The sequence below is a fragment of the Lacerta agilis genome, chromosome 15, assembly GCF_009819535.1.
Source record: "Lacerta agilis isolate rLacAgi1 chromosome 15, rLacAgi1.pri, whole genome shotgun sequence".
In the NCBI taxonomy this organism is placed as follows: Eukaryota; Metazoa; Chordata; class Lepidosauria; order Squamata; family Lacertidae; genus Lacerta; species Lacerta agilis.
In genome coordinates, this window is record NC_046326.1 from 23,546,827 (window position 1) to 23,572,522 (window position 25,696).

Genomic DNA, 25,696 nt, shown 5'->3' on the forward strand with positions numbered 1-25,696 from the left:
TTCACTGGAAGGACAGATCCTGAAGCTGAGGCTCCAATACTTTGGCCACCTCATGAGAAGAGAAGACTCCCTGGAAAAGACCCTGATGTCGGGAAAGATGGAGGGCACAAGGAGAAGGGGACGACAGAGGACGAGATGGTTGGACAGTGTTCTTGAAGCTACCAATATGAGTATGACTAAACTGCAGGAGGCAGTGGAAGACAGGAGTGCCTGGCGTGCTCTGGTCCATGGGGTCACGAAGAGTTGGACACAACTAAATGACTAAACAACAACTAAGTTAAATATGCACTTTTGGCGCAGTACCGTCTCAGAGCCCGTCTTTTGCCCACAACTGTGCCTTGAGTCAGCCTATTCAAAGACAATGCCTGACGCAGGATTGCGATTGGAGGAGAAATGACGGTCTTATCCACACTTCCTCTTGTTCTGCTGCTTTCCCCAGGGGAAAATACGATGTTTCAATCAGAGCAAGCGACAATTGGAGTTTTCTCCAGATTGATGTTTGCTCTGATTTAGAGCTAAAGAGTGGGCTTCTCCTGGAAAAAGAGCAGGGCAAGGGGAAAACCGCTTGGACACATGCTTAGAAAGTGTGGGACGGGTGGAAAACCACTTGGACCCCTGCTTTCTAGGCACTGTACAAGCAGAAGCGTGGCAAGCGGTACATCGACTTGCTGGTGGGAGTCCCCCCCCCAAAAAAAAACACGGAGGGGGGGAGAGGATATTTGAACAGTTTCCCACTTTCCAATTTGCATTTAAGTTCCCTGGCGTGGAACATTCCCCTGGCAGGCAGGCGCTGCTATTAGCGGCCGCACTCTCCCCGCTGCTGTGAAGTCGGCTGAAAGGCCCATTTCCATAACAAGATGCCCCCCCCCTCTCCTCGTGCTTCGGAAAGTGCTCCTGGCTAATCGACAGGATGGAGCTGCATGGGGAGCAGCGGGAGACTAGCACACACATGTCGGGGAGCCAATTTCCAAGCTCCATCCCTGTGGCACTGGCTGGCACTTAAGAGGCAGCAGGGACAGCGCACCTCCCCCCGTCTACAATCACATGGCATTCCCAAAATTACCTGCAAGGCTCACGAAAAGCTCACGCAGTTTGAAAAACTTGGAGGTGTAGTCTCCGGACTCGGTCAGCACGGCATCATAGTCTGGGGGGAAAGGCAGGGTCAGTAGTCAAAGTTAGGAAGAACGCCTGGCTCAGGGGAAATGCCAGGCCGCCTTACCTAACCAGGAAAGCTCATTCCTCCTGAGTGAATACTCCTTGCATCTTTACTCCAAATCAAATAGGACTGGCTGGTGGAAGCTAGAGGCTTCTGTTTCTCCATCCTTCCCTAAGCTTTAAGGCCAGCTATTAGAGCAGTGGTTCCCAAACTTTTTCCAGCCACCGCCCCCTTGGTTCCATAAACTCATCCCCAGTGCCCTATGCTGCCCTATAAAAAAAATTATTCAGAACAGTGGTTTGCACAATCCACTAAGAAAAATAACACAATATAATTCAAAACAGTAATGATTAATTGCACATTTATTCTGAATCCAACTTAAACTGTTTAGTTCAACTAATTCAACAAAACTGATGGACTTGATCCAGTGACCTCCAGCACCCCCCCTTACGCCCCCTTGCCTCTTAGCACTTCCCTGTAGTAATTGGTGCAGAAATGGTCTTAAGTAAATAAATAGCACAGCCATTTTCGGCAAGCTTCCCCTCCACCCACATCAGTAAAATCACTGCACGAGTGCAAAAACAACAACAACCCACTTGTGGAGGGATGGAGCTCCGTGGCACAGGAGCTGAGTGGGAGGGAGAACACACTTTGCATGCAAAATGGTTCCAGGCTCACTCCTCTGACATCTCTCTTAAAAGGGACAAGTGACAGGTGATGGGCAGCAGCGGGGGGGGGGGGACACTTTGCCAACAACCTTGCAGAATACTATCAGCCAGAGCAGGATTTGGGCTGGAGGTTTTCACCAGCCCTTTCAGCTGAAGTCCTTTTGCAAGGAAAGCAGAGACTCTGCCACTGAGCCCTGGCTTGCTGGACTGGCTAGTCCAGCATCCTGTTCTCACAGTGGCCAACTGTGATTCCCATGGGAAACCCACAAGAAGGACCGAGCATAAGAGCACTCTCCTCCTCCTGTGATTTCCAGAAACTAGTCCTCAGAAGCATTACTGCCTTTGACCATGGATGCACAGTATAGCCATTGCAGATAGTAGCCATTGATAGCCTTCTCCTCTATGAATTTAGCAAGCCTTCTTTTGAAACCATCCAGGTTGGTGGCCAGCGCCTTGTCTCCCAGGGCAGTGAGTTCCACAGTTTAATTACGCACTGTCAATGACACCTTACCATAGCTGGTGATGGTTGCCTTGTACTCGTCAAAATGCAGAGCACCATTCATGAAGCCAAAGTTAGTGCCTCCGTGGAACATGTAGAGGTTGATGGATGCCCCCACTTTGATGGCTTTTTCAATGTTTGCCATCATTTCTGTGCAGGGAAGCAAAGGGTTGAGAGTGCCTCAGAGCTAGCAATTGCCTTGATGTATTGCTGCAGTACAAACAACGAGCGTCCACGGAGACATCGGGATCAGGGGAGTCCCTTCTGCAATGTGACACTGCTGCCTTGCAAGCTCAATTCGTGCCTGGCAATAGCACTAATTTTGCACAGGAGTGCTTGGTCCTTACTTTGCAAAAACAATCCCTGCAGCAAAAACAAACCGATACCCCTCCCCACTCCACCCAAAACCCCATTCCTCTCGGCAAAGGGACCTACCTTCCCTACTCAGCCTAAACATCCCCAGAAAAAAACAAAATGCTATTCTTATTAAAGAATTTTACACCCACCTTGCAGCACAAGATTTTCAAGGCAGCTGATAACATTGCATTAGGGCATAAGAAAAATCTAAGAGAATGAAATTAAAATGGCAGAACGTGACAATTTAAAAGCAGCAGCACAACCATGGGAGTCATTAAAAAGCTATTCAAAACCATTAAGAAGGGAGGTACTTTTCACCTGGTGCCTAAACACTATCAGATTCAGTGCCTGGCCAAGAGATAAGGCAGGGGTGAGGAACCAGTGACCTTCCAGATGTTGGTGGAAACTCGCAGCATCCTTCACTGCTGACTGTGTTACGGGAGTTGGGAGTCCAACAACATCCAGAGAGCACCATGTTGGCCTGTTCCTGAGACAACTAGTTATTAAGCAGCACCCCCTGCTTGGGGTGCCACCCATTTCATCTCATGAGGTTGAAAGAAGTAAAGAGAGAGGTCAAGCTGTGTCAGGCAATGAGCAATTCAGACCCTAGAAGAATAAATAGGAGGAGGAGGAAGGGAAGAAGTGGAGCAAATGAGGGAGAACGGCAACTCACCATCTGCATCAAACACATTATGAGGTCCTCCCCAGCTATCGAACCATCCAGTCCAGTATTCCATCACCATCTTGGGCATGTTGTCCTGTTAAAAAGGGACAAGAAATTGAATGGGTTAGATCCTTCCCTCAGGGAGGAATTGACAACTTTTGGGTGTCAGGAGGGGACCTTCCCATTTGCCCAGGCATTTAAGCAGTGTAGTATTACTGCATTTTTAATGGTTTTGTTCGTCCTCGTTTGCCCTTTAATTTGTTTTCAGTTTCAATTTGTTTGTTTTGTTTAGTGGTGTTAAACTGCATTTTATCTGTTGTGGCTGAATTAGTTTTTAGTCGCACATTTGTACACGCTGCCCTGGAACCTTTTGGTAAACAGGCAGTTGACAACAAATCCAAGTAGTACGTATTTGCCTTGCCTGGGGGGAAAAAGAAACCCCCAACAACTGGATAAGGCACAACAGCTTATGACACCACCTTAGAGCAAGGTCAGACCCCTGGCCCACCTAGTGCAGGATTGTCCGCTCAGGCTAGCGGTGTTCCACCAAACATCCATTAAGCGGGGAGGCTAAGAACTGAACCTGGCCCCTGCTGAACACTTTGGCTCCTGCTCCAATAACCATGGGTGTACAAACACGTCTAATTTGGCAAAGTTGTTTTCAAGCATTGCTCGTTCTTCAGCAAATGGGGAAGGGCTGTAACTCAGTGCAAAGCACCTGCTTTGAATGCAGAAGATCCCAGGTTCAGTCTCTAGCAAGGTCTGAGAATGCAGTGTCTGAAATCCTGGATAGCAGGCACTAGTCAGTATAGACAACACAGGGCTAGATGGACTCCTGGTCTGGGTCGGTATAAGGCAGCTTCCTATGCTCCAATGTTCCATATCAACTTTCATCTGAAGAACTTTCTGCAATGGAATCCATCATGTGGCTAATCTCAAGGAGCTGACTGCTTGAAACATACAGCATGAAATAGGGTGCTCACTGGGAGGTTAAGCAAACAGAAGTTGTGTGTATGTGGGAGGCTGTTTTCTGTGGTGGCACTGAAATGGTCAAATGCTCTCCCTACATCTGTTTAGCTGCCACCTAAAGGATAAAAAGGAGGCCACCCGGCCAAACTGGTCCTGTTCTTCCATACTTTTAAAATATTATTTAAGACCCTTTCACTGGTTTTTAGCTGCCGACTCTGCTGCATTTATTTCAGGGTTTCCTTGCCACATGCAATTGTATTTTACTGGTTTTACTTTTGCTAATCATCAATCCAAGAAGCAAACTCAATGCACTAAGCCAGACCTAAGGCTAAAACAAGCAAACAAAAGGAAGCTCAACTCTGCTTGGTTTGAGGGAGGGGAAGTCAGTATGTGGTGGATTTAGCCCTAAAGCCCCATAAATCCTTGAATACCAATTTGAACACACACACACACACACACACACACACACACACACACACACACACACCCCTCTTCTACACATGCCTCGTGGGTGAGATCTCTCTGTTTTCCTACAATAATTGTTTATAGGGGACTTCAGGCCTGGGACTGTCTAGCTAGTTCTAGGAATTCTCCCCTGGCCATACCACTCACCAGCTCTGCTCAAATATTTGTGCCTGGCTGTACCTGGGATGCCTTTGGAATGAGAGGTGGGTACATGCAACTCTCAGACTTTTATGTGGCTGGAATGTAGCCTCCTAATTTCCTCCTGCCACTTTGCGGAAGCTCAGGAGAGGTGCTGGCAGAGATTATGCTCACACTCTCCCTCCTGCTGCAACAGGGGCCAAGAACGCACTGCCAATTTCTTCTCCATGCCTAAGGAAAAAGATGGGGGAACAGCCACACTGCTGTCATGCCAGGCTGTGTGCTTCCCTCTTTGACTTCCTCCAGCCCAGAGAAGCTAGTAAGCCTTCCAGGCAGGCCTGCCCAGATTGTGAACCACCAAGCTGCGTATTTGGTGGCTACCAGGGCTCACTAAGCCCCGCCAATGGATCATTGAGAGCTGGGGTGCAGCCTGGCGTGGTGGCAGCTAAGTCCCATATCTCTTGGGCCAGATACACCAGCAGCTCTGCTTTGGCTTTGTTTGTCACTTAGGTGTTCTCCCCAAGCCCTCATCCCAGGGGAGCAAGCAAGCAGCAAATTACAGGTCTACCAAGCCAGAGGTAGCTAGAGACAATTTGCTAGCAGTGAGAAAAACCACAGTCTGTTATGTGCAGCTTATTTCTACCTAAAGTGATTACCTCAAATCCATAATGCAGGTGCACAGTAAAAACAGAAGAACTGGCTTGCTGGATCAGACACAGGTCTGCTGTTCAAACTCCAACAGCAAGTAGTCAAATACTCGCAGGTGCTCATAAGAAAGGCATTAAGGCAGTGGCCTTCTATGATTGCTCGGCACAGAGGCTTCGCTTAGCTGTTTAGTTAATGTCTGCAGTAGACAGACTTATCCTTCATGACTTTAATTCCTGCACACGCACACACAGCAAAGTCATGAAAGCTAGTGGCCAGCTCATCTTGGTAAAGTGAGTTCCTGCTGAGAAGGCTGGAACAAGCCTCCCTGGCAGGTTATGAGAACTGCTACAAGCAGCCAGAGACTTCAGTACACATGGGGTGTCACCTGCTGCAAGATCCAACACTGGCTCAATGCACCACTGAGGCTGCTGGTTGGTGAAGTGAAGTGGAAACCATTCTGTGATCCCCTGGGCCTGGGAAGTCAGGTGATGATTAAGGGCCAATCAGGGGCTGCCAAATATTTAAAAAAAAACTTGCAGATCTGGTGACTTGCCTCAGTGTGACCCATTAGTTGCTGGGGAAGGTGACCTGGTTCTTCTTTGGTAGCTACAGCCAACACAACTTTCATCGGATCTGCTCCTTGCCCTACCTACCTCTGGCTTGCCAACTTGCCTGGCTACCAGGATCTCTGGCTTGCCAACTTGCCTGGCTACCAACCTCAAATATACAGCTAGCATATGTGCAACTAAACCACCTTTACTTTTACTGGGCTAAGGTCTTAGTTTATAAAGCCCTAAACAACTCCAGACTAGGTTATCTTATAGACCTTATTGTCCACTAGATCCCTGCCTAGTCCCTGTGCTGAGCTGATGAGGCCTTACTGATGGTGCCATGCGTTCAGCCTGTGGGCTACCATCAACAGGGCCTTAATTGTGGCTGCACCAACACTGTAGAACTCTTGCACCCTTGCCAAATGGATAAGCACCTATGACTCTGTACTTTAGACATCTCTCTTTTTACTCAGGCCTTTACCAGCAGAATAATTATTGTTGTTGTTTGCAGCCAACACAATCTACAATGAAGTATCTTTGTTGTGCTTTGCAATTTTGTTTTTAATTATTAGTTTTGTTTTATAAACAAGATCTCCTGCACTGCACTGGCTTTCCTCTGGCTGTGGATCAATCACGGCAAAGACTGTTATGGTCTGTGGCTAAGACAATGAACTGAGCTGAGCAGGAAGAATAATGGGAGTGGAGAAACCTGGGGCTGGAATAATTAAATTGCAGCCTCCAGTGCAGAAGAGAAAGATTGCCAGCTGCAGCCTTTGGAATGGCCCGCTCTGCCTCCTCCCTGCCCCCAGAACATCCCCCTGCCGCCCCACAAAATAAACAAGCTAGGCTAGGAAGGACCCACCTGCCAGAAAACGGAAACCGCATTGCCTGGCCTCCTCCTGCCAACTCTTGTTCCCTTTAATTGCTTAATCGATTGCTCAATATTAGAAAAGGAATTACCAGCCATTCAGATATGTTAAGCACTAAAAAGGATAGACAAGCACAGACCTCATGCTGCAGATCCGACTCAGGCGAGGGGAATGATTTAATCACACCTTGCTGGTGGCTTTGTGACAAAGCCAATCTACCATGAAGAGGTTGGCGCTCTGCATTCCTACTGTTTCCCCCTGCACCACTGAGAGGCAGACATAGGTTGAACCTCCCCCTGCTGTCCAAATTGCTCAGAGGGGGCCCGACCCACATGCCTGAGCCACCCTAATGCGTATGCTGTTACCAGGACCGTTAGTCTGCAGGGCACAACCTGACAGCAACCTTGCATATGATAGGAATTGAAGGGTGTGGGTGTGTACACACTTGTGCTTAGAGCAGGGGTTGCTGCACCAAAACAGCCATTGTTCTTGACCACTGCCCATGCTAGGTGGGGAAGATGGGAGTTGTAGTTCCAGAAAACCTAGATGGTACCATGATGACAACTCTGGCTTAGAGGTACATTTCATGAATGCAGAAAACCCCCCCACAAAAAACTCACATTCACAGAACTTTTGGAACTCACATTGGTGAAGGCCAAACAAAGGAGTGACAGCACTAGGTAGGTCCTATCCTTTCCTCCAAGTGTACGACTATTACAGCAACCACCACTGACTTTCTCTCTTCAGAGGAAAGTCAATGGATGCACTCAAGTAAGTCCTTGGAGTGGAAGGAAATTCAGCTATACGTCTGTAGTCTGGGTTTTGCTTTTTGGTCATGATAAAAAGTTGGTTGGGAAAGTTGCACAGAATAATGGGAGCTGGCTTTTACAACTGCAGGTTTTACGCCTTTTCTGGTGTGCAAAGTGCTTTGTCTGGTGTGCTTACAGAGTTGCTGTGTGGGTGTGACGGGGCTCTTCCTTTTTTTTAACAGAGAAGAAATAGAGGTGAGAGAAGAGAAAGGAGGAAGGCAGGGTTCTGGTTTTGTTCCAATGAATCCTCTGCAAAGGAGGATCTGAGCTGAGGTATCCCAGCACCAGGTCCAACACTCACAAGCTGGGTCAGTCAGCTTTTAGATCAGGTTCTTGATGGCGTCTTGGCAGCAACAAGCAGAAAGGCTGTTCAAGACAGGAGTGAGGGATTGTCTTCTTTAGCCACATTCCCTTCTGGGCAGCCTTTTTGGGGCCACATCCTGATGGTGGACGGTGTGAGAAGAAAAAGTGGGTGGAGCAACAAATGCAATTTTTACCTTTGTGCGGTATACTAGTTTCTGCGTACACACCTCTATACTCTATAGTTTGGAGGGCCAGATAGAGAGGATAGGAGGACCACATTCGACCCCTGGGGCTTAAGGTTCCCCACCCCTGGTTTAAAGGCTTTGAAGGACAAAACCAGCTTCTTCAAGGGAACGCTTAGGCACAACGCAAAATATTCCAACTCAAGCAGGATGTGCCTAAAGAGTGCTGGTGAAGGATTATTTATCTTCCAAATGCATTACACTGGTACCTTGCTTGTCAAACGGCTTGGCTCCAGAACAAATTGGCTTCCGAATGTGTTCCAGTTTGCGAACTTTTTTCAGAAGCCGAACTTCCGACGTGGCTTCCGCGGCTTCCGATTGAGTGCAGGAAGCTCCTGCAGCCAATTGGAAGCCACACCTTGGTTTTCAAAAGGTTCCAGGAGTCGAACAGACTCCCAGAACGGATTAAGTTTCACAACCAAGGTACCAATGTATGCTCAATATCCAGGTTTTCACAGACAAGAACCCTCATACCTAAGGGACCGCCTCTCCTGGTATGTCCCGGGTAGGACCTTAAGGTCCTCAAATAATAATTTGTTGGAGGTCCCGAGCTACAAGGATGCCAGGCTGGCTTCAACTAGGGCCAGGGCCTTCTCAGTACTGGCCCCGACTTGGTGGAACAGTCTGGCACAAGAGACTAGGGCCCTGCGGGATTTGGCATCTTTCCGCAGGGCCTGCAAGACGGAGCTGTTCCACCTAGCCTTTGGGTTGGTTTCAGTTTAACCCTGATGTTTTGTTCTTTTGGGGTGATTGGTGGGCTACTTAAAAATGAGGCTGAAGTTTAGATTTAGTTTTAAATTGTATTTTAATCTGTATTTTAATGAACTGTTTTATGTTTTTGTTGTGATTTTATTGGTGTTAGCCGCCCTGAGCCCAGTTTCGCGGGGAAGGGCGGGGTATAAATAAAAATTTATTATTATTATTATTATTCCTCCCTGCTTTTCCAGCACTCTTTTTCAGAGCCCTGAAGCACCACATACAAGGGCAGTTGAATAGCATGTCTACCCTTTGGATGCTTCGTCCTTACCTGCACTGTGTCAAGGAACGTCAGGATACCCGGTTCCATCTTCTGAAAGTTAACAGTAGCCAGAGCTAAGCAAGGAGGGAGACAGAAGAGGATAAGGAATTTTCAGGTAGGTTCAAACAGCAGCAAATGCCCCTTTGATTCAAAACATGCCTCCCAGCCTAGCAGAGACACTGGGGTTGGCATGAACCGCGGGATGGAATTCTGCCCTGGCTGCGTCCTGCTCATTTTCAACCACACCCAGTTCATACATGCATCACTTGGCCACTATGCACTTGTTTGACCAGGAGCAGGAACCATCACTGGGCCGGAGGGGGTAACAAGCATCAGCAGTATCGAGTTTCACACAAGCTGCCAGTTCTCATGCTACACTTGTAGGAACTTCCCACTGGAGAGTTTTAAGCAAGAATGAAATGTGCTTTGCCTGAGAGATGGGACTTATGGTCAAAAGGCACAAGAGGCCACTGCCCTGGTGAAGCTAAGCAGGTTTGGATCTGGGAGACTGCCTGGGAGCCACCTGAAGGCTGACTTTGGTACCAAGGTGGAAGAATGACAGGATACATGTGTAAAAAAACCACACCAAATAAATTCAGTTTAATCCAGTTTACTCTCTCCCCGCCCCTCTCCTAATCCTATTACTTTATTGGTGAAGGTGCTGACAAATCTCAGTTACAGATTTCTCCTCTACCCCCCCACCCCAGCCCCAACACTCTTCCCAGGGTTCATTTATGGAAAGGAAATTACTATTAAACTGCTTTGAGTTTTCACTAAAGTCCTTATAATTCTAGCTTCAAACACTTGCAGCATTACAACCACCCCCCCCCCCCCAACCTGCTTCACAGACTGTGTGGTGGTTGTAGAAAAAAGGGGATGTCCCAAGGCTTAATTAGCACTAGCAGAGCAATTAGGGATGCTGAGATAAAAGGCCACACACCAAAGCCGCCAGTAGCATTTGAAGTTGCATCCCATTGGGAGGCCCATCTCCAAGGGCGAGGCCCTTCCTAGCCACAGCAGCAGGAAGCAGACGTAAAACTGGAACAGGAACAAACTGGCCATCTCTCCCAGGTTGCTTCCAGGAGACCCGTTTGTTGAGCATTCATCCTGACTGGTGTGTGTGGAAGCCAGGTGAAGATGGCCACTTACTGAGTGTTCATTCTGACAGGTCTGCAGGGAGCTTATACGACTTTGCACCAAGCAAGCAGAACCCCGCACTTCTCCATCTCTTTTGTTATCATGAAACATTTGATTTGGGTGGAGAAACTGGTTTGTTTCATAAGTGCACCAAATACTGCGCAACCTGAATTTGCTGGTATGTGATTGAATCCCACCACAAAAATGTGACACAGGGGAGGGCGGGGAGAAAGAGATGGAAGGGTTCATTGCACGTTAGACTGCCCTTGCCCCATGTGCATATGAGAAGAGCTTGTTGGATCAGGCCAGTGTTCCATCTAGTCCAGCATCCTGTTCTCAGTGGCCAAGCAGAAACCCACAAGCAGGACCTGAGCTCAACAGTGCTCTCCACTCCTGCGGCTTCCAGCAATTGGCATTCAGAAGCATTCCTGCCTCTGGCAGTAGAGGCGGACTATAGCCATCGTGACTAGTATCTACTGATAGCCCTTATTCTCCACGATTGTGTCCAATCCTCTTTCTTAAACCATCCAAGTTGGTGGGAATGGATTCCAGTGTTATCTGCTTTACAGCCACAAATTGTCTGCACAACGGCAGCGGCTCATGGAAGGGTGTGCGGTTTCTCTTTGTGCACCTTGAATGAGCCGTGCACAATGTGTGGGATGAGATACATGGAGGAGGCCATCACAAGACACATGTTTTGCATGTAAAAAGGTTCCAGGTTCAATTGCTGGGATCATCAGTGAAAAGATTCCATGTAACAGGGCTGCAAAAACAGAACTGAGCAGAGACTATGAAGCAAGGGTGGGGGACCCTGGGCTAAGGTATGGGCAGCCCACCAGACCTCTCTGCCTGGCCCTCGGTATTCGTCATAGGCCCTGCCTCCAGCTACACCCCTGATCAGAACTGCTCCACCCCCTCATAGAGGGCTTTTGCACTATGGTGACAATAAAAGAATCATAGAGTTGGAGGGGACCACGAGGGTCGTCTAGTCCAACCGCCTACAATGCAGGAATATTTCGGTGGGGCTCGGACCCATGGCTCAGAGATTAAGAGCCTCATCATGCTCTAGCAACTGAGCAAACCACTGGCAGTTGAAATAGACAGCAACTCGGCCAGATGAACTAAAGGTCTGATCCACAAACCAGCATCATATCTCCTTATGTACAAAATGTCTTCTTGGGTAGGTAAATTACAAAGGTCTAGCAGCTTGCTCTTTAAATAAAACAAAAAACAAGCAAACACTGATTGTTAAGAAAGTTTTTTTTTTAGGACAACTATGGTTCAAAAACTCAGGGCTCTGTCAAAAGATGGCCTGGCCTGCAAATTCCACGGCGTCAATGGGAATCATCAGGAGGACAGAAAAGCCAGGGTCCTTTTTTCACCTGCAGGCAAGCAGAGACAGGCATCCCCCCCCTTCTTTCCTCTTCCAAGCATGCTTTTTATTACCTCCGCTCTTTGTGTGTTCTCACAGCCACCTTGCCTCTGCCGCATCACTCAGAGCCCTAGTTATTCCGCACTCCTGATTACTTGACATGTTGACTCTAATGAGCAGATTGTTGTGACATCCGAAGCATGAGCTGGGATCAAGGCGCGCTTGTCACATGAGCTCGATGGAGGAGACAACTCCAAACAAGAGAAACGAGTGCGCTCTCAGGCAGTAAACACATTTGCGCAGGAGGCAGAGCAAAGCTGAACTGATCTCCCCCCTTACTTACACACACACAGAGAGAGACACCACTGATCCCCATCTCCCACTGGCAGGGAGAGAGTGACCCCGTGTGGACAGGGCTGGGAAGTTCTGTCATTTAACAAGAAGGTGTCAAGCCTGGATAGATGCAACAGTATGCTAACCAATTCCCAGGGACAGCCTTTGCCACCTGTACTTGTATTTTTAAACAATTACCGGTAAATAAAATTTAATACAGTTTCCACAAAAAATAACATAGCATGAAGGTTATATGTACCTGGATTTTAAAAGGGCAAATACTGTACTCCAGTAGGATTTGCTAAGTTGTTGTTATTATTTAACTAATATAAGCAAAGAGTAATTGCAAAAGATCAATGAGCAGCAAACAAACCCTGGCATCTTCACATCCACAAAAAAATATTAGAACCAGAGGTGTGCCCCCAAAACTGAATCAGGTCAATTTGAGTCCTGTGATCTGGCCAGATCGCATTGAGGCAGCCCTAGATAGGGTTGGGTTGTCAAAGGGGGGGGGGGATCTTCTGATGGGGGCGGTGCAGAGAAAGAAACACACAGACACCCTTGTGTGTGTTTCCTTCTCTATCCACCAAACCACATAATTAGGAGTTAAAACCGTGCTTAAACATATGGTCAAGGGGCACCAGGGAGAAAGGGACGTCATGTTTCCATCTCCTCCTTCTCCCTCCTGACTGCATGACCGTGCAACACCCCCCCCAAAAAAAAATCCAAATCAGTTTAGGGCCTGGATTAGGAGCAGTCATGGAGCAGAGCCTCTCTGAAGCATTGGGTTGGACCACAGGTCAGAGCAGGGAACCTGTGGACAGCCCTAATTAGAACCTTTCAGGTGTTGAGGGCCACACTTCCTTGGGGGTAATGTGCTGGGGGCCACAGGATTTTATCCTGCTCACCATAAACAACTGGATCAAGCCCTTTTCCAAGAGGAAAGTCAAAAACTTACAACTCCACCCCTATGAACGACCTTCCCTCTTCTGCTGTCCTAGTGGCATTTTGCCTTCGCTTTAAGAGCCCATTTAAAACAAGGGGGGGTGAAAGGAGGAGGTTCCATTCTCAGCCTGCAATTTGCTTGCACAACTTTAATTAAGCCTTCTGGTTTTTAAGCTCCAATTTAATAATGAAAGGGTGCACTGAGTTGTTACAAAAAAGGAAGCAGAGGGAACCAGCTAAGTGGCTTGTACATGAGGAAAACAGTTTTGATTTTAAAATACAAAAAGCCATTTCAGACCATTAAACTTAATCCTGAGAGGCTTTGAATACTTTGGTTGCACCACTAAGAATCAGCATGAGATGCAGAAACAGCTTGTGTTGGGATAAGACAGCACTGCACACTCTTTAAAAACACATGCACGCCATAGTTTGTTATCTGAAACATAACAGTATAATAAAAGAATTTGTGCTCCAAAATAATCTATCTAATTTAATCCTTCTTGTCCCCGATGAGTCCTCATAAAACTAGACACTTCACTCCCCTTAAAATGTCCTTCCAGCTTCCCAGAACCCCAATACCAGGATGCCCAAATGACATGACTAGGGTTGTATACCACACTACACATTCAAAGCACGGTGCTCCCCTCCCAAAGAATTCTGGAAACTGTAGTTTATCCCCAACCCCCACTGAAAAAAGGTCTCTGTTCCTCCATCTGATTCTTCTAGGCCAATCACAAGACTGTGGCGGTGAATGCCAGTATGCTCCAGCCATTCAGTGACTCCCAGCACCGCCACCCACCTTGATCCTCAGTTTCCAAGGGGGCATGAATGGGGAGCAGCAATAACCCTAGGGTTTATTCTATATGGTTGAATGATTCAAATGGCTTCCTCCACAAAGGGTAAGGGATAGAGAACTTGCAGCCCTCCAGATTTTGATGAAGTCCAAACTCCCACCAGTTCAAGCCAGCCTGGCCAGTAGTCTCAAGGGCCACAGGTTCCCCACCCCTGTTTTAAGCAGAAATAAGTTGTCCAAATCATAGGCATGCAATGGCTGACAAAACATACAGAAGTGTTACACCAGGGATAGCCAAAGTGGTGGCCTTCAGATGTCCTATGACAACCATCATTCCTAACCACTGGCTAAGTTGGCTCAGGATAATTGGAGCTGAAGGCCAATGACACCTGGAGGCTTCCACTTCGGCTACCCCTGAGACACACTTTGGCACAGTGATACTGCCAAGCCAATGCCCTCAGAGGGGGCTGAGCACAGCCTCCCATTGGACCAGCCCTGCCACTCAACATCAGCAACTGTCAGCTGTTGACAGAGGGGCCGGCTCTCAATCTTCTATCAGACTGCCATGACTCGTTATCATAAGATGCTTAGCGTGTTGATTTGATTTAGTGTTAAGTGATTTCTGCAATTCTGATTGAGTTAGGTGCCGTGAGCATGCTAATGGAGAGAAGTGCATTTAATAAATAACTACCTTTTTAAAAAAAAAAATGGAAGCCCACATTACAGAGCCAGAAAGTTTAAATGATATGTTCAGCTTTCATACAGATGGGCAGTGGGAATGTGGGGTCAGAAGCTGCTGGGGGCAGCAGGCAATGCACACAGCATTGAGATGGCAGGTTGGGGCTCACAGTCCACTAATTGAGGATTGGGTCCTAATAGCTATACACAAATTCCCTCTGCCTTTTAAGCTTTACACTGACTTGGGTCTTGAGGCATGCAAGCCTCTTCTACCACAATGAGGACTAGACACCGCCTTTGACAAAAAACAAAACCTAATAACTCCATAAAAACCTATCACGTTCCTTCAAATAATGTGAGCTCAACTATGCAAATGTCTATTGGGATTCTAGAGAGCTAGCATTTACACCCCCTCACCCTATTCCCACAAAAGCAGGAAGGAAGGAAGGCTGTGTCAGCTTATTTTCACCAGCTCACCAGACGCAAGTTTATGGAACATGCACTGTCCCACTGAAGATCTCTGAAATTCAGCAAGGCTGAAACTGTGAAAGAGACTGATGGCCAGGAGAGGTAAAACAATAAAAAAAAACCCACAGCGTATGCAGCCAGCTTGAAAAAGCAAAGTTAGGAGGCACAGGACACTAAGAACTGGAGGCTGAAGAAGATGGAGAAGACCAGAGAGGTATTTGAGAGGTCCAGAGCTGAGGAAGGAAGCTGGAAAGTGAGCCAAAGTGGAATTCAAGAGATCTCGAGTGCGGGGATTAGATAGCCTTGAAGCAAGAAGTGCAAAAGGCCATCACTCTCAAAACATGATCCCTGCCCCCCACAAAGAGCTATAAATCCAAAACATTCCCAGGCCGCATGTGCAATATACAGTCCAACCCCAAAGAGACAAAGCAGGAGTGGGGACCCTCAGGCAGGCGGGGGGGGGGGGGCGTTAAATGCAGGCCTCTCTAGCTGGCCATTGGGACTCTTCTCCCCACAAAGTTGCCCATTCCTAGAATAAAGTAACACCTGAAGTCATCCCCCCTACTCAAGTGCAATTGATAGCTAAGTGCTGCACAGCTGCTAATAACACACAAACACACACAGACGGGGGGGGGCTTGATCTGATTCCCATTCCCTATTTGCAGAACTTGCTCTATTAACTATGGCTGGGGATGGAGACTCTGCTAAAGATTCAGTTGACACAACATACACTGGCCCATTTGTGCCCCCCCAGGTGTGCTCTAGTCTACCCATTCCAACACACCACAATGCCACATACCTCCTGACACAATGCCAGAGGTCAGCCCATCTTTATTGTCAGAGGTCATCAACAGCTCCACGATCTTCCTTTTTAACAGGGCCTGCACATGGAGAAGAAAAAACACACACATTATGTTGGGAGCCAACAATGATGTACAGAAGGGAGCTTTCATGACGGATAAGGCTAGTAATGACATAGACCTTCCAGTATCAGAGACGGTATGCCTCCGGATACCATTCACTGGGAAACAACAGCAGGAGAGGGCTGCTGTGCTCATCTCCTCCTCTGAGCTTCCCATGGGCATCTGTTTGGGAAGAGAACGCTAGACTAGGTAGGCCTTTGGTCAGATCTAGCAGGGTTTCTTCTGAGCTCAGGTTGGAGAGCAGGCCAGGTCAGGGCTTAGGCTCTTGGGGCTGCTAACCCTGGAGCTGAACGGGACTCTGATTTGAAGTCACTGGGCTTAGTTGCTGTAGGTGGCAGGAGGAGACAAAGACAAGAGCAGGCACCCACCCGAGATCCTGAGACACCCGGGCCAATTCCTGCTTTTGAGGACCCAAGCCATAGTAGTAGTAGTAAAGGTAAAGGTAAAGGGACCCTGACCGTTAGGTCCAGTCGCAGATGACTCTGGGGTTGCGGCACTCATTTCGCTTTATTGGCCGAGGGTGAGGGTTAGGGTTAGGGTTATTGGCCAACATTGCAGCAGGCAGGGCATTCTCTGTTGACCAAGAGATACTGATACCTCGCCCTGCAAATTGTGCAAATCACTGGTGCTGATGTATACACATACTTAACATAAGAATACAAAAAGAAAACTTGCTAACACCAGATAGCTGATACAGGATTAACATAGCTTTTAATTTTCACTAGGGGATTACAACATATTGAGTCAAGATGTTATCTGCAACTTCTAAAGAATAATATGCTCCTGTGCAACCAGACTCCATTGTTATCCTAATAGGTGACAATTATACGGCTGCCTATAAACCAGCCTTCCCCAACTTGGTGCCATCCGATGCTGTCGAAGTGCAAACTCATCAGCCCCAGCTGGCTGATGAGAGTTATAGTCCAAACCACACAGCCTAGCGCTGTATGCCCCCTCGGCCAGTAAAGCGAGATGAGAGCCGCAACCCCAGAGTCATCCGCAACTGGACCTAAAGGTCAGGGGTCCCTTTACCCTTTACCTTTAATCCGCCCACACTTTCAACAAAGTTCTGGGCAACCTGACACTCAAGTTCATTATTATTTTCTGCAGGTATGAGGGTGAGAGCATCACACAACGTAAAGTCACAACAAAAGCTGCTGGCTCTGGGCTAAAGCACCAGGCTCCCACCTCATCCGAGCAGCTTATATTGCACACCACTCAGCCTCCAGGCTTAAAAGCAAGTGAAGCATCCACCTGCTGCCACGGGAGGAGTCCTTTGCATATTTGCTGCATTGCACCACTTTGTTCCAAGGAAAGAAATGGCTGAGGGGGTGCATTAGTGAGCAAACACCAAGTTCCTCCGCATCATTTTGCAAGGATCATGGAACCCATGGTTGTTGAGACAGGTTGACCCAGCTATTAAATCTCCTAAATAGTAACGTGGCCCATCAGGGGTATTTAACACGGGGGGCGGGGGGGGGAGAAAATCTTTCTACCCTCACTTGCAAGGGGAATACAGTTGAAAGAGGAGTTGAGAAACTAATGCTGTATGCAACCCTTTGCACTCAGTGGGATGTATGTCCAAGTAGGCATGCATAGGGCTGTGCTGTAAAATGATCTACGGGAAGGGGTTTGCAGCTAGCTGGGCCTCTTGGAACACAGACTGGAAACCACTGGGGTACAGCCAAAGGTGGAGTGGTAAATCTTGGTGCTAGAGGTTGTAATGGGGGTCCTCATAGTCACAGCCCCTAGGAGAGTCCAAAAATGCAGACAGCTGCGTTGAGCACATACACGGCATAATATCCCATCTATCAGACTCCGCTGAAAGCCACATAATAACATTGTAGTTAGCAAGGTGGCCCTTGGTTTGACAGACTTAGGTTCACATCCCTGAACCTGATTGTTTGCTTTGCCTGATAACAAACCATAGATAACACTCCTGGTTTGACCGAAACAAACCACAAGGCCATGTTCACACAACACAAGCCAGGCTCTGTGATTGCACTGCAGCCGCAGCAGAAGTGGGGGTGGAATGGCACTGGAACTTTTGAGCATCACACTGATCATACACATTAAACCACAGTTTGTTTTACACTATAGTTTAACGTGACATGTGAAGCGGGCCGCTACCTGAGCCAGGCCCACCTCCAAGGGTTGTTATTATGAAGCTAAAGTGAGATACAGTAAGCCCTGCTCAAGAGGGCTCACATCAAAATGTTTTACATTTTCAATTAAAAGACACAGCAAAATTTAACTAGTCGTATAAACAATAAATTAAGGAAAACATTTCACATTAATGCACAGCAAAATTAAACAATCCACTGATAACTGTAATAAAAGTCTAACTATACAAATGCAAGAACATAGTCAAGATGAATAGCGAAATAGATGCAACTCCAAGAATAAATTCTGACTCCAAGCAATAACCTCTAAGCAATATCCCATCCTTGATTGTCTCTAGACATCCTGAACTGCAGAAGCATCCCTTGTAGCTGGGGGTCAGCCCTCTCAGGCCAGGTAGGTCTTGCAGGGCTCACAATAAGATATAGCCATGAGCAAATTCTATTAGTTAAAAGAAGTGAAACATTAACACACAGGAGTGTTGCATTCATGTCATTATCGGGAGTAAAGAGCTGTAGGCTTCAACAAATACTTGACTTGCAAGGCGATGCAAGGAAAACAAAAATAGGAACAGGCAAGAGGGCCCAGGTGTGTGTATGCTCTAATCAATTTGAATGCTTGCTCGCATATCTTCTGCAAGGTGTAGGTGGCAGCATGAGATCTCAGCGAGAGAGAGGCCAAGAGATCCAGAAACTGAGAATATCGTGACCACATTATGTGAAAAATGCCTGGTGCATGCTGCCGTGTTCAGATGAGTGCTCTTTTGCCTACCATGTGAGAGGAATGGGGGAGGAGCTCAGTTTAGTTCACATTTATTGTTATTTAATTATTTCATAAAATTTCTACAACGCTTGATTGTTAAACACCTCAAAGCAGTTAACAAAAATATTTAAAAGCAAACAGTTTGAGAACCAAAGCTCAGCCATCCTTCAGAATCTGCACTTGTACAAATGTTACGATGCAGTTCTCCAGCCAAAAAATGCATGTATTAGGGCATGAGTACAGGAAAAAGAAGATATATTACTGAAAATAAAATAAAGAAATGCATAAGATTAGCGGAAATGGTTTGCAAAAATGTGTGTGTTAGTGAAGACTGCATATTAAAATGTGTTTATTTAGAGAAATGTGCATTAAAATGCTGGTGAATTTTCATGGATGTTTCTTTTTTAAAAAAACACACAAACAAATTGCTACAGAAATGTGGAGAACTGAATTTAAAATGGGATGGGGGTGGGGATGGGGATGAGAAACCGAGAGAATCAAAACTGATTGGTCATTTCAGGCAAAGTATTTACTACGGACCTATAAACCACAGGCAACAGCCTGCAGTTCTACAGCAGAGGAGCCATCTCAGTTAACATCTCTCCTTCGTCCAGCTGTGAACAAAATAGGATATAGGATGTACCAGCCTCTGATGCTGAGTGGGAGAGATTGGGAGCCACATCACTCCTCCTATGCAACTTTCCCCATCTCCAGTCAGACAATGGTGGAATTACAAGAAAGGGGATTAGGAGCCTCACTGTGTGACTCCTTTGGCTGAATGCCTGCAAACTGTCTAGTTGGAAGGGAGGGAGAAGGTGATTTCAACCAGATCTAATTGGCCAGGGGCACCTAAGCTGGAAAGGAGGGAAGATACTAAAACCCCAGGATTTTAGTAGGCTGAATCAGTGAAGGCTGATTCACACATTGCATGTTTGTGTGTGTGTGTGTACACAACAGTTCACGTAAGGAGCTGACAATTTCCCTTGATTTCAGTGGGGAAATTTCTAATGCATTCCTGACTATGGAATTTTGACCCGAAAATGATGAAAAAACCCTGGAAAACTGCCTGAAACCTTGCAAAAAGCAAACAAGGAAGGGAAAATGCACTCTTATTCATCCTAGCTCTCCTTCTCCCTCCCTCCCTCCCTCCTTTTTACCACAGCTACCGCAGACCAGCAAAACACAAAATGTAAGGCTTGTTTAAGGCTGCTTATTTGTTTACAGCCCTACATGCAAGTCTGGCTGTTCGGATATCTGAATCTGCGGCGTGTATTGTGAGCTCTGCAGGTACTAATTCCTTGTGTTTGGATAAGTGAATTTTTGTATAATGTGTGTTTGGATAGTGGAACCTGTGTATATATGCACTTATTAGGAGACTAGGATTGGCTGCATCTCCCACTTGTTCCAAGGACGAGTTCTAGTTTAACAGCCTTTTGAGATGTGATGCAGCAGGAAACCTGGATCCGCTGCTGCAGAACATGGGGAAAGACTGTTAAATGGGACACTGAACAGGAGGGAAGTATCAGAGGTCCAAAAGAGGCCAAATCTCTTTAAGATAACAGATGTCTTTGGGGCAGCTGGCAAGTCTGGAGATGAAAAGGTGGTCACATAAAATCAGGAGTAGCCAGCATGGTGGCCTCCTGATGTTGGACTCCAACTGCCATCAGCTCCAGCCACCATGACTGATGGTCAGAGGCGATGGGAGCTGTCATTCAACAACATCTGGAGGGCACCACGTTGGCTATCCCTGCTCAAAAGGGTTGCCACTGAGTACGCCTCTGAGGAAGACCAACAGAGTCAAAACACACAAGGGATGTCAAAACTGATTCTGCTAATGAGGACTGGCTGTCAATACATAAGTGATTGCATTGCTATGGTTCGCTGTATTTTAATGTGGAACTATCATCATACCCCCCCCCCTTTTTGCATTCAAGTTTCTTAGAGCTAAGCAGTGTTTCCTTTTTTTGTTTTTGTGGTCTTTGTCCATGGATTATGGAACTGAAGGAGGCGGAACGAGCCGCCTTCATCCCACCTCGCTCAGGGTAACAATATCAGACAGGCCTAAGCTGCTTCTGCTTACGACAATGGCAGGATGTTCAGCAGACAGCTCCCTCGAGCTGTTCGCGCGCGCCCAAAGCAGCCATTGTTTCCCTGACACAATGCTCAGTAAAGAAATAAAATAAAAATTTAAAAAACTAGCAGTGACCTTAACAAGGCCTCTGGCAATTAACCTTTTGCTGCGGTGCTGCATTGGAGCCAGTCGAACAGAGAAAGCTGGGTGCGGCTTAGAGAGGATTTGCCAAGCTAAAAATGGTCTTCTCTGGGTGCCTGCCAACTCCGGTGCTTGCCCAGATTGCAGGCAGGGCCTGTGGAAAGATCCGTGCTGGACGAGGCAACAGAGGGAAGCATTATTAAAATTAGCCTGCCCTGGGCTGAGCTTCAGATTACAGAGGTTTACAAGGCAGTCTAGGTCTGACAGGCAAAATAATCTCTCGCAAGGAAAAGCCCTAAGTTTGTCCACAGTGCCAAATACTCATTTCACTGCTTTTTGCTCTCAGGAAGGAAAGTGGGGGGGGGGGGGTTGCATCCACTATACAAAGCCTCTTAAATAAGGGGCTTATCCACCCCTTTCCTTTTGTTCCACTTGGACTTTGTGGGCTCCCCATGTTCTAACTTTCAGTACTATTGTCATTTATTTCCATTTATAAATCACATCCCATGAGACACCCCAAAGCGATTTAAAGTGCAACAGAAACATACACAGAACAATTGCATATCGAAAAACACCTAAGACACATGTATGTGCATGTGTTTCATTTGTTTCATAAAGTTTATACACCACTCGACTGCAAGAAACCTCAAGGTGGTTTACAAAAAGATAAAACAAGAAAATTCAAGAAAAATTCACATCCCTGCTTTAAAACATACAAGTTAAAATACTAAAGAAAATAAAAATTTAAAGCATCTGAGTAGGCTTATCTAAACAAGAATGCTTTTAGCAGGTGCAGAAAAGAGTGCAGTGAAGGAGCCTGCTTGATCTCAATGGGCAGGGAGTTCCGAAGTGCAGCTGCTGTCGCACTAAATGACTGAGTTCTTTTTTTTTTTTTTAATTAAACAAATTACAATTACAAATTACATACTTACATGTACATATACATACACACATACAAATACATACAATCACATAGTACAACTACACAAAAAACAAACCCACATAAATAAATATAAATTCATGTAATACTAATCCGAATAATTTTATTAAATGAATTCTTTAAAAATACTCTCTTATTCTAGCCTCCTGATTACCTCAGTGAGGCTAAAATTATTTATAGTTCCTTCCTAAGGCTTCCCATTTTATCTCTTCATTAAATTTAATATTAAATATACTTTCAATATTTGGGACTCAGCCCGAATGTTGTTCTTTTGATGTTATCTTTAACTTCTATTTCCTTTTCTTTATTCTTTTTTTTTTTCATTTTGTAGTGCGGCAGAGGCTATTCCATAATAGCTACTGTATTGGTGTTACATCTTTTCTTTAGATATTGTATAAAGTCGTTCCACTCCTTTATAAATTTTTCTTTTGGATTGTCTTTAATTTTTTCTGTGAGATGTGCCAGTTCTACATATTCTAGCGTTTTATTCATCCAATCTTTTATATTTGGCACTGTCGCACTTTTCCATTTTGTGCCTATTAAAGTTTTAGCCGCAGTTGTGGCATATAAAAAAAACTTCGTACTCTCATTGGAATGTCAGGCGTTGTTATGCCTATAAGGTAAGCTTCCGGTGTTCTTTTAAATTTGATGTTACATATTAATTCTATTTCTAGATGGATCTCTCTCCAGAATGACTCTATCTGTTTGCATTCCCACCATAGATGATACCAGTTCCCAACTTCGTCACATCGCCAGCATTTTTTACTTGCATTCCTGTACATTTTAGAAAGTTTGTAAGGGGTAATATGCCACCTATAAAACATTTTAATCATGTTTTCCCTGATTGAGTTGTATGCTGTGAAACTCCAGTTCACCTTCCATAGATTTTCCCATCTAGCTAACATGATGTTTTGACCTACGTCTTGTGCCCAGCGTGTCATTGAGGTTTTTATTTGTTCCTCCATGACCATCCAGTCTAACAGTATCCTGTATGCTTTTGATAGCGTTTTTGTTTTAGAATTTAACACTTCCAAATAAAATTTGGAAGGTTCTTTTTCAAATCCTATTTTGCTATCGACTTTATATCTCTCGAAGAGTTGATAGTAAGTAAACCAGTCCTTTACTGTGTTCTTTAAATTTTCGTATGATTTTAGTTCTAATTTTTTATCTCTTCTTTCCAGCAAATCAAGGTACGTTGGCCATTTGGTCGTTCGAGCGTGACCTCTTCTCTCTTGGGCCTCTAATGGGGAGTTCCACCATGGCATATGTTGTTCCAGTAGATGTTTATATTTTAACCAAACTTTCATTATGGAGCCTCTTATGATATGGTTTGAGAAGTCTTTATGGATCTTATGCTTATCATAGTTTAGATATGCGTGCCATCCAAATCTCAGGTTGAATCCTTCTAAATCTAACAATTCCAGATCTTCTAGTCGGCACCATTCAGCTATCCAAGTAAGGCAGGCGGCATCATAGTACAAGATTATATCTGGCAAGGCCAGTCCTCCTCTTGTTTTGATGTCAATCATATTTAAATGTTTAATTCTCGGTCTCTGACCTTGCCAGATATACCTCGCAATGTCCCTCTGCCATTCTTTCAGCTTGTCTTCCCCCCCCAGTATAGGGATTGTCTGGAATAAGAACAGGAGTTTAGGAAGCACCAACATTTTCACGGTTGCTACCCTCCCTAGTAAGGACAATTTTAGCTTACTCCATTTTTCCATGTTGTACTTTATGTTGTTCCAAATCGGGATGTAATTATTCTGGAACAGATCTATATTTTTTGGGGTGATCCACACTCCAAGATATTTTGCTTTCTGGCATACCTTTATGCCTGTGGTCTTTTCCAACCGTTCTATGTCCTTCTCTGGCATATTTTTCACAAGCATTTTTGTTTTTGTCTTGTTAAGCTTGAATCCTGCCAGGCTTCCGTATTCCTCTATAATTTCTAAGGCCCTCGCTATGCTTTCCTGTGGTGTTTCAGTTGTTAAAATCAGATCATCCGCGAAGGCTTTTATCTTGTATGTTCTTCCCAGACTTTTGATACCAGTGATTCCTGAATCCTCTCTAAGCTGATTATTCAAAATTTCCATCACCAGTATGAATATTAAGGGGGAGAGGGGAAACCCCTGTCGGGTCCCTTTACTTATTGGAAAGCTTCCTGTTATAGAACCGTTTATTATGAGGTTGGCTCTTTGTTCCTCATAGATGGCGCATATACCTTTGTAGAATGTGACTCCCGTCTCCATCTGCTTTATTAGTTCCTTCATAAAGGCCCACGAGATTTTGTCGAATGCCTTTTCTGCATCCAGTAACATTATTGCCGCTGGTTTGTTTATTTTAAAGTCCAGATATTCCAGTATGTTGATAATTTGTCTTACATTGCTGTTTAGGTGACGTTTGGGTAGGAACCCTGTCTGATCGTTATGAATTACTTCCTGGAGCACTTCTTTGAGCCTTTGGGCCATAATATCTGCATAGATTTTATAATCTGTATTTAGAAGTGCGATGGGTCTGTAGTTTGTCATCAGGGTAGAGTCTGATTCTGGTTTGGGTATTAGCGTAATAAAGCTATCCTTCCATGTGTTCGGTATTTCTCCCGTGGCCAAGATCTCGTTTATTGTATCCCGTAGAGGTGAAGCTAATATCTCTTCTAGTTTTTTATAATATAGGGCTGTGAGGCCATCGGGGCCTGGGGATTTTCCTATTTGTAGTTTTTTGATGGAGTTGTGGATTTCTGTTTCTGATATAGGTAAGTTGAGGTTCCCCAATTTCTCCTTTGGCAGCTCTTTTAACTTGTTCTTTTTTATGTACAATGTGATCTTCTCTATATCCTCTTTTTCTTTTCTGTATAGACCCGTAAAGTAATCTATAAACGATTTGTTTATTTTCGCCTGATCTGTGATCCAGTTCTCACCTATTTTAATTTTATTTATGATACCTTGGTTTTTCTTTCCCTTCAGTTGCCAGGCAAGCAGTCTGCCTGGTCTATTTCCGTGTTCGAAATATTTTTGTTTTGTAGCCTTAATTTTCCATTCTATCTCTTCATTTAATATAATTTCGTATTGCATCTTAAGAAAGTTTATCTTATCTTTGATGGTCTCGTTATCTGGATCTTTAAATAGTTCTCTTTCCTGGTTTTTTATCTCTTCCCAGAGTTCTGTTTTCTTTTTTCCCTTTATTTTATTTTGGTAGGAGTTCTGCTGTATAAAAAAGCCTCTTAAAACGGCTTTGCTCGCCTCCCATACTGTTTTGATATTGACCTCATTATCAGTATTGATCTGAAAGTATTCTTTTAAAGTTCTCTTTGCAGACGACAGAATCTTATCATCTTTCAGAAGGCTTTCATTCAATTTCCATCTCCTACCTCCTATCTGTTTACCTCTTATAATCAGTTGGATTTGATTATGATCTGATATGATATTAGGATGGATTTCTGCTGTATGGATCTCCCCCAGTAACTCTTTTGTTGTCCAGATTGCGTCTATTCTACCCGCAGATTTTTTAGCGTGAGAATAGTGTGTAAACTCTTTTTCAGATGGATGTTTGAATCTCCAGGCGTCAAATAAACCAATGATGTCTACCATTTGAAAGAAGGAATTGGGTAATCTACTTTGTTTTGCGTCCGCTTTTTTTTTAGATCTGTCTATTTCAGG

General features: G+C 45.3%; 1 protein-coding gene across 2 annotated transcripts in view; it reads right to left on the minus strand.

Annotated features, from left to right (window-relative positions):
• The window catches only part of LOC117059766 (beta-galactosidase-1-like protein 2), a 70,261-nt gene that overhangs the window by 18,101 nt on the left and 26,464 nt on the right, over nt 1-25,696 (minus strand). For both annotated transcript variants that reach the window (XM_033171584.1, XM_033171582.1), the window contains 5 exons: nt 15,882-15,963; nt 9,366-9,430; nt 3,354-3,438; nt 2,336-2,473; nt 1,064-1,144 (listed from right to left, as the gene is read on the minus strand). In XM_033171584.1, the coding sequence (XP_033027475.1) occupies nt 1,064-1,144; nt 2,336-2,473; nt 3,354-3,438; nt 9,366-9,430; nt 15,882-15,963 (451 nt within the window). The remainder of the gene's footprint in view (nt 1-1,063; nt 1,145-2,335; nt 2,474-3,353; nt 3,439-9,365; nt 9,431-15,881; nt 15,964-25,696) is intronic.